This window comes from Macrobrachium rosenbergii, chromosome 19, assembly GCF_040412425.1.
Source record: "Macrobrachium rosenbergii isolate ZJJX-2024 chromosome 19, ASM4041242v1, whole genome shotgun sequence".
NCBI lineage: Eukaryota > Metazoa > Arthropoda > Malacostraca > Decapoda > Palaemonidae > Macrobrachium > Macrobrachium rosenbergii.
The window spans coordinates 16,681,657-16,691,656 of NC_089759.1; the positions used below are offsets into that span (position 1 = coordinate 16,681,657).

Sequence of the window (10,000 nt, forward strand, 5' to 3'; positions counted from 1 at the left end):
ATTGAGTAACCATGCAAAGTTTCAAGTCCATCGGACGAAGGGAACAGGTCGAAAATTGAGTTACAAAATTTGACGCAGGCAAACAGATAAACAGACCAAAAAGCACGCTCAATAGCTCAATAAAAGCGTATAAAAATAGTCACTGGTAATTTGTTGTCCTCCTAAACAAGAAAAACAACACCAAAATGGACAAGTACAATAACAGTCATTAGGAAAAAGATGAGAAACAAAAAGACAGTAAGTGTTTTCGTAGAATGCAATTACTGCTTTCTCATAATTTTTTATCATTTGTTTGGTTAGAAAGAGAGAGAGACAGAGAGATAGAGAGAGAGAGAGAGATGTGGATGCTGGAGTGGGTGTTAATTGATACCACACAAGAAAAGGACCCTAGAAAACAGGAGGAAATGAAGGAGTCTTGAAAGTGAACGCCGGAAGTCCCTCTTCTTGAAAGACCCTTGCTGATATTATTAGGAAAAAAACAAAGCCATTTTCGATATTTTTCAAAGAGACAGACCTAAAGGATCCTTTAAGTTCGTTGGAGCGCTCCTTCTGGCGTCCTAGAAGTCTGGAGTGTTCGTGTGCTTATTGGAACACCCATTTCCTGACGTTTTTACAGTGTAAATGGTTATTAAAATCTCTCTCTCTCTCTCTCTCTCTCTCTCTCTCTCTCTCTCTCTCTCTCTCTCTCTCTCTCTCTCTCATATATATATATATATATATATATATATATATATATATATATATATATATATATATATATATATATATATATATATTGGGGATATTTGCTGTGGTGGACAGTTAAGTGAGTTATGCTAATTGTGTACCTTCAGTAGCTCGATCGGAACTCTTCAAGTGCCCAAGATTCAGTGTACATTTTTGTGCAATAGAGCTACCTGTAAAAACTGAAGTGGATTTCTAGTGAAAATACACAAAAAAAAAACAATAGTTATAATTTCATTAACACTTTTCATGCTTCTTTCAAGATATAGAAAAGTCCGAAAGGTGAAGTGAATTGTACTTTTCAGTCTTTCAGATTTTTCTCATTTCTGACTCAAATAGCTGGTGCATCTTTCAGCAAGAAAGATGCCTTGAAATTAACAGTATAGGAAAGATAAGCTTTCAGCAGTTTTGAGTAGCCTAAGTGCGTACCAGGCTTTGCTGCTTTATCTTTACAGTTATTCACTTTAAGAAAGCGGCGGTAGGAGAACTCATATATAATTCCCTTAGGATTTAAGTTATTCTCAAGGTAAAGTGAATTGTAAGTCAGTGGGTTACTTGTGGCTCAGTGTTAGAAAGCAATAAAATTTAATGAATAAAGCTTACAAACTGTCATGCACACACACACACACATATATATATGTGTATATATATATATATATATATATATATATATATATATATATATATATATATATATATATATATATATATTATATATATATATATATATATATATATATATATATATATATATATATATATATATATATATATGTTTATATACATGCGTATATATATGTATATACATATAAATGATATATATGTGTATATCATATTTCTTCTGTAAATATATATACACACACATATATATATATATATATATATATATATATATATATATATATATATATATATATATATATATATATATATATGTATGTATGTATGTATACACACACGTGTGTGTGTGTGTGTGTGCATAAACCATTCTATTACTGCGTCTGTCGTGAAGCGCGCCGTAATAAATTGGAATGAGATTATTCAGGACACTTCACTCCCAATTCTTCGAGTTGTCAGTAACAGTGATGAAATTATTCAAGCGTTAATTATGGTGGAATAATACTTGTTCATTCCGAGTCTAGGACCAAATGAACTATTATTCGCTTCACTTGTTTCACCAAACATTATAATTTTAGGTTTTTGATTTTCCGAACCATCGGGTGCGCCATGAACAATTTTCAGCGAAGCTTTTGGAATCCCTATACGGATGGCATCATAGACTGTACCGTTATGGAAATATATATATTTTACATTTTGGGCGTAAACCAGCACGAGTATTGCAGTCACGGACCCCACGCTATTAATCTGCATTTCCGATAGAATGTAATTTAAAAATCCGCGTTACATTTAATTCGTTTTATACAAATTACAATTGCACGTACTGGAAAGTTTGTAGAATGAATTCATAGTCTCAGTTCTTGTTTATGTCAACAGACTTATCTAGTTAAATCAGTATCGGTCACGCAAGAAATTGCCCGAATGACTAGCTCCTCTTAAATGATTGTAAATCCACTTCGTAGACAAGAGGCGTCTTAAAAGCTTCAGGAAAATCATAGGAAATAAGAGAATTCCAAATCCTGGAAGTTAATGGTGTGGAGTGACCAAACCAATTGACTCCACCCGATAATTGCGTTTGCGACAATCAGTGAGCACCAGTGGATGAAAGAGAATTTTTTCATTGTCTATTATTTTTCCATTGGTTTCTGCTTTCCTTCTTTTGATAGGTTGTTTTTCATCGCTTTTAGTAATTTATCTTTTGGTACTTTTTATTCATAATGTAACATTTTCAGTAGTTTGTCTTTCGCTAATTTGTATTCATTATGCATAAATTGTAATGAATAGATGTGCCTTCAGATATGGAAGTTTTTTTAATATTGTTTCATGAGAACGGGTTTCATAATATTTTTTGCAGTTGCATTGTAGTGTATATTTAAGCAAAAGTCTTACTTGTTTCCGGTGCCACTTACCTCAATAATTTTGACACCATTGTAGTATCAAACCAGTCAACCGAAAACCGCATTGGAAAAGGACGATGAAAACTAATTACCATTCATACATTTATTAGGTATTCAAGGTGGGGGAGCAGTATGGATTTACAAAATAAAGGCTACCTTCTAGACTTCTAACAGATACAAAGACACTGTTTGACATGATATGTTGCAGGACATTCATTTTGGAAGAGAGCCTTCTGTCAGAGATAAACATCCTTTCCTCGACGCTCCCCAGCCCTTTTGGGAAGGTCTCATAATTTTATAATGACCTTGATTTCAAAAGAATATTTTCTAAATATTAAACACAGTTAACTTTCGTAATGAATTTGACAGTTGGGAAACTATTAGACATTAACTTTCGTAATGAATTTGACAGTTGGGAAACTATTAGACATTAACTTTCGTAATGAATTTGACAGTTGGGAAACTATTAGACATTAACTTTCGTAATGAATTTGACAGCTGGGAAACTATTAGACATTAACTTTCGTAATGAATTGACAGTTGGGAAACTATTAGACATTAACTTTCGTAATGTATTGACAGTTGGGAAACTATTAGACGTTAACTTTCGTAATGAATTTGACAATTGGGAAACTATTAGACATTAACTTTCGTAATGAATTTGACAGTTGGGAAAACTATTAGAAAACATCATTTTGGATCTTGATCTTCGAAAAATTGTTTCAAAATGGAGAAATTCAGAACTGCTGTTATAACCTTGATAACCATTCGTGAAGGCTATCTAGAAAAGTAGTAACTTAAAAAGAATTTAGATAGTACAAAAGAGAAAAAAATAAACACTTGACAGTTTTTAAGCAGAAAAGAAAACACGGACATATATCCGAAAAATTGCAAATTCCAATCTTCAACAGGGTTCTCTGTATTCTCTGTATTCATATTAAATTACATTAGCGGTACAAAAATAAGAACGTCACTGAAAATCTACGTAAAAGTATATTGTTAACCAAGTATATGAACTTTAATCTACATCTGAGGAACCATGGCAGAAATGAATATATCGTTTGAAATGTATTGCAAACGACCTTTGGTTTCCTTGCAAGATGTTTAAAGATCAGCAACCACCTGAGACCTTCCACCGGGGCCACACTCTAATCGCTGTCTCATCTACTGATAACCTTTTGATTATAAAATAGGAATTTAATGTTTCACGTATTGATTCATTCTCCTTCTCACCTACTTCCACTCAAATCTTAATTCTGACTTTCAAATCTAATACAGTGGAGCCTTCAGTGAAATGAGATATAATACTTGAATATATATATATATATATATATATATATATATATATATATATATATATATATATATATATATATATATATATGATTATCTTATTCCACTTGCAGCCCTTCAAAAGAAATCGTGATAAGTAATTTGCACCTATTTATGCTATCTATGATATACAACCATTTATCAAATTAGGTACTTATCGTTTACTTCATTATCAATAAAAATGCACCAAATCTCTATGTAATTACCTTAAATAATACACATTTATAGCGTTATATACTAATGATAGCTTATAAGGAAAATAATCGTAATGAAAGAAAAACCCATCGTAGGATGTAACTTGTATGATTCTGAGTCACCGTTAACTCCCTCGTATGAAGAATGGGTGTATTACTTCAGTCTTTTGACACTTTGAAATTAGGGATTAGATAACAGATTCCAAGACAGATTGGAATAACATATTTACAAAAGACTCAAATGACTAGCTTTGTCTCAGGGAAAAAGAAAATTTTATAAATTGTTCTTGCAATGCAGTTCATTCTGTGTGTATGTATGTATGTATGTATGTATGTATGTATACGAAGCAGTCCCCCTTATCTGCAGTTCCAATATCCACAGTTTCGTTTATCTGCGGTTCACGCGTTTTAAAAAGATTAAGTGGGGAATTCCAGAAATTGAGTAAGGAGTTCGTAGATTTCCATCCACTTTATAAGTGAGTAATGGCCCTAACTTGGTGAAAATTGTAGGGTCACACTGTACAGTGTATGATTCGTCTCCCTTTGTACCCATACTCACACTTGCCTGTTTACCCATAGATCACAGCCAGTCTCCCTCTAAAGCAGTGGTTCTCAACATGGAGGGGCGGCCGCCCCCCTAAGGGCCGCGAGATCTAGGGAAAACTAAAAAATTCTCAAATTATATTCGTTATTCTCCTAACAAGAGTCGCTAAGCAGCAGTGTCAAGTATCTCACGAACTCATTCCCGAAAGAATAAAAACACCCCCTCTCTTTCTCTTATTTTTTTCATTTTCCTTTAAATTTGTGAGGGAATTTTACTCATAGATGCAAGGGGCGGGGGGAGTGGAGAGAAGGACCAACTCTTAGAGAGGGCGTGGTAATAAAAAGGTTAACAACCACTGCTTTAAAGTATAATGTTCTTGCTGTTCACATTCATTGCTGTGGTTTACCAGTGACTTAGTTAGAGAAATCCTTTAATTGTTATAATGATGACTCCAAAGCATAAGAGTAATGATGATGCTACTGCCTCTATACAAGGGAAACGTATGGGGTCTGAATATGTTTTACTGTTTCCGTGTTTTCAGCAATCCGCAGTAAGTTACTGAACATATCCATGGCATACGAGGGCAGACTGCTTAATATATATATATATATATATATATATATATATATATATATATATATATATATATGTGTGTGTGTGTGTGTGTGTGTATATATATATATATATATATATATATATATATATATATATATATATATATATATATATGTATATATATATATATATATATATATATTAATCTATGAATGCAAGTGTCTGAATTAAAATATTTATGTAATGAATACTTAATTAGTCATACATAAACTTTTTCTTGGAAATACACGTAGACAAAATACAAGGATATTCTAGTCTCCGTGTTCTGTATACAGTATATAGGTGTATAGATTTGCTGTTTTTACCGATAATTCATAACATTGAGTGATTACTATTTTTTGTTTTCTTGTGTTTGTTATTTGGAAATATTGTCAGAATATGGATCATAAAACAATTCTAGAAAAAGACCCTCATGAAATGTTGGAAAATAAATTACATAACAAGAGAACGGTTTCTGGTTTCTGTCAGCATCTGATTGCTAGACTTTTTTCTAAGTAGCCAATACTATTGGTGAAACTGAAGTCACTCGTGCTTTTGTGACAGCTCAGGTAGCATTTGTGACCTCAGCTTTGACGCCAATATTGGCTACGTGGTGCAAGGTCTTCTGTCAAGACTGTGATGCAAGTCAAAAAAATGTAGCTGAGTGACATTGCCTTATGTAGTGAGATATGCTGCTGATTTGAAGCTGCCTCTTTGACACTAAAATTAACGTAACTTGATCATAGCAAAATTATATAGCAGTCATCCCATGATTCGGAAAACTTGAACATCCTGAGAGGAACGAAGGGACATATCTTTTAGAAAGAACGGCAAAATCGAACTGAATGATAAATATATCAATACTGGTATATATCCGTATATACAAAGTGGGCTTGTAAACGACACATCTGGAAGAAAGAGGCCATTGAGGGTTGGTGTGAGGAGGTCCTCTTTGTTGAGGTCGCCAGACGCAGACACTTGGCTACACCTGGGTTGCAGAGGCGTCTGGCTGCGGGTGGTGGTCAGCGAGGGCGGGGGTGGCCGTCCGGGAGGAGGGGGAGTACGTGAGGATGTGGCGTCGGCCGGAGGGGCTGGTGTTCGCTCTTGCGGCTCTCCTGCGCAGGCCTCCTCCCACTAACACCAGCAGGAGGGCCACGTAGAAGACCACCACAGCCTGAGGGGAGAAAAATAGCTCATCAGTCATTTGAAATTGCTTAGTTAAGAAAAGAAGTTCCAGTTCCAGACTCCAAACTTCTTCAAACTTTATGATGGTTAACACATTAAGGCATATAATGATTCCATAAAGTTAAGACCAATTCATATCAAGTTTAGCCATGTAAATGTGCTGTGAAAAAACCCAGACGATACTTTAGCAAAGAATGTTGTAACAATAAAACCACTTGCTGCTCAAGAAATTTATGGGTTTATCAAGCTATTGGTTACAATGTGTATGTAATTATTCGCAAAATCGCCCATTAATGAGAGAGGATACCAAAAATTGTGCCCTTCATCATAATCATGGTAGCCTAATACCGTTCTTAGAGCTCCTGTAGAGTAATGATATAAAGAAATTACTTATTATTTAAATAGAAAATTATGAAACGAATTGCACTGTGAAATGAAACGAGGTCGCTTGAATAATTACAGGATTTTGTCCAGCTGTCAGCAGAGCTAATGTTGAAGGAAAAACCAATGTTTAAATTCTAAAGTATTGTTTCTGAGAAAATAGTTATGTCTTCCCGTTCGGAACGTCAAAAAATCAGTTGAGGGGTAACCAAATTTATTTTTCAAGATTTAACATCAAGCAGTAAAGCTTTCTGAACTGGTAGAATGTGTTATAACAATGCTTGATCTGCAGATCCTGTAGAACCATTATGTTGCTTTATTATATGGCACAGTTTTATGCAGATGAAGGGGCTGTCACGTGAACACGTTTTCTGGCAGCAGTTGCGAGTCACTTGGAAGAACTGAACTATAATGGTGATCGAGAAATATAATTTTAGAAATTGGTCAAATTTGTGTATCATTCATAAATTTTTACTGTACCTCCGATCATATTCTCTGTCTTCCATCCTACTCTCCACCCTCTCCTAACAGTCGGTTCACAGTGCAACTGCGAGATTTTCCTCCTGTTACACCTTCCAAACCTTTCTACTCTCAGTCTCCCTTTCAGCGCTGAATGACCTCATAGGTCCTTGCCTTTGGCCTAAATTCTATATTCTATTCCGTTCTATTATTCATAAATTCTGACTACCCACTTGACTTCCGTAATTGGTGTTTCTTTATCATAATAAGTAATTATTTTTAAAGTTGTGATACCGGATAAGAAAGCTATTTTGAATAATCCTGGGCAGACGCAAGAGGCTCAGAGTGTTTCCCAAGTTCTAAATTAGGAACCGCGCGTGTAGCAAAATCCCTTTGGAAATGATGCATGTGAAGAAGTTATCCAGTTTAACGAGGGTCTCATTACATGGCATTAAGTCTGCAAGATGCTGAATCCAGGGAACTATTTAGGTTTATATCAGAGATTTGCAACTGAAATTAAGGCTAATTGCTGAATTATTCAGTAGGTTTAAAGATTTGCTCTTCATAGTTAAGTGAAATACTAATATAGATACACATTAAGCGGGTCTCTGTGATTGTCTCTTACCACGAAAGAGCGTGCACACACACACGCACACATATATGGAACTAATCAACACGTGAGCACGTGTTTCACAGTAATAATTTCTGACTCACGTCAAGATCAAACCCCGGTCTCAAATGAAAGAGAGGGCGCTACCAGTTAACCCACACAGGTCATAAAAGAAGTTGGAACGTAAGCACTTCTATATCTGAGGTTTTCCTGAGTAGGCTGCCGCCTAACATGCCGGCGAATGTTACCCAACTTCCTGACCCACCAGTAAGCCGGTTGGTAGAATTTCACCCGAACTACCCCTTGAACGTAAATATGATGGAACTAATTAGTACATAAGCACATGTTTCATTGAAGTAAATTTTTACTAACATTGGGATCGAACCCCGGTCTTTCTCTGGTGAGTTGGGAACCTGGGTAAATTCGCTGGTACGTTAGGTGGCAGCCTGCCCAGGAAGAACTTCAGGTATAGACACACTTAATTTTCAACTTCTTTTATGAGGTGTGTGAGTCAGTTGGTAGTGCCTTGGTCTTCCATTTGAGAGAATTGGGTTACATTCTGATGTGAATCAGAAATATATATATATATGTATATGTATATGTATATATATATATATATATATATATATATATATATATATATATATATATATATATATATATATATATATATATATATATATATATATATATATATATATATTCTTATGCTGTGGTTTTCATAATGCAGTAATCTCCCCTTAGTCGTTGTGTGTATGTGTGTATTGTTGTATACTTTATAATTTTATGTTCAGATGTGCAGATTCCATAGAGAGTTAGCTTAAAGTTAGTGTGGTTAAACCCTGTATGATTTATAAGAAGGACAATATATGGGTGGAGAGAGAGACAGAGAGTAGTTGTTCTCTATAGGGAGGCGACCTGTTTTCGTCAATATACAAGGCTGCTGAAGTAACACATTCCTATATGAATCGGTCATCCCGATCAGAACACTGTTGGGTGGAAAATTCTATCATGTAAGTTGCCTAACATCATTCAGGAATTTTCCATGAGGCGATGTCTTTTCATTTTATTATAGTAATTAGAGATTCTTTTGTTCTGAAACTATGTAATTATAAATATTATTATTAACTGTAATTCCGCTTTCTCTCTAATTATCATTTTTAAAGAGTTTTTAAAATAAAAATCTCGTCTAAGACCCGTTCACGCACTGGTATGGACGAACGGCCATGTCGTCTATAGATGCCTATACAAAGCGAGTTTATTCTGAGCTTGATAACCATGCGGAGGGGAGATCTGTGGATCTCTCTCTCTCTCTCTCTCTCTCTCTCTCTCTCTCTCTCTCTCTCTCTCTCTCTCTCTCTCTCTCTCTCAGGAATTCGTATATCCTGTTGTAACGTAATTAATATTTTAGTATTTGATGGTCACTCGTAACTTTGAACTGTTTAATTCCTTAGTAAATGTGTCTGAGTCATCTGAATAGTGTATTTTATTGAGAGAAAGTAACGGCACCTAATAATAAAGTATTGTAACATAATCATTGGTTTTTAGTGCACTAAAAATAATATTTACTGTGGTTATATGCAATTATTCTATTTTTTCCTTTTTTAATACTTTTTTCATGTTTTATGTTTTATACTTTACCTTTTGAAGAGTTTTTATATAAATGTGGTGTGTTTGCTACTGCCTTAATGCTTTGCTTTACATTTTTGATATTTACTTTTTTTGCAGAGTATATTTCTGTCTTTTGTATCCACATTTTTGTTTGATTGATTTAGTTGCCGTATTTTGTTTAACACTTTGGAATTAATGTACTTGTATTTCCTTTCAATCAAATTTTGTTACTTAATTTAAATTTTACTTGAATAATTTTTTGATTAATTGATAAATTAATTTCTGATTTAATTTTGACTGATGATTAATTCAGACTTAATCCAATTTTCTTTTGTTTTCAAGAAATAATAAA

At 34.2% G+C, this 10,000-nt stretch overlaps 1 protein-coding gene and 1 long non-coding RNA gene across 3 annotated transcripts in view; one reads left to right on the forward strand and one right to left on the reverse strand.

The window, feature by feature from the left end:
* The window catches only part of LOC136848650 (uncharacterized), a 374,840-nt gene that overhangs the window by 133,588 nt on the left and 231,252 nt on the right, over window positions 1-10,000 (forward strand). The window lies entirely within an intron of this gene.
* LOC136848649 (uncharacterized) overlaps window positions 5,547-10,000 on the reverse strand; it is a 69,293-nt gene continuing 64,839 nt past the window's right edge. For both annotated transcript variants that reach the window (XM_067121059.1, XM_067121062.1), the window contains exon 4: window positions 5,547-6,576. In XM_067121059.1, coding sequence (XP_066977160.1) covers window positions 6,385-6,576 — 192 coding nt within the window. In that variant the 3' untranslated portion in view covers window positions 5,547-6,384. The remainder of the gene's footprint in view (window positions 6,577-10,000) is intronic.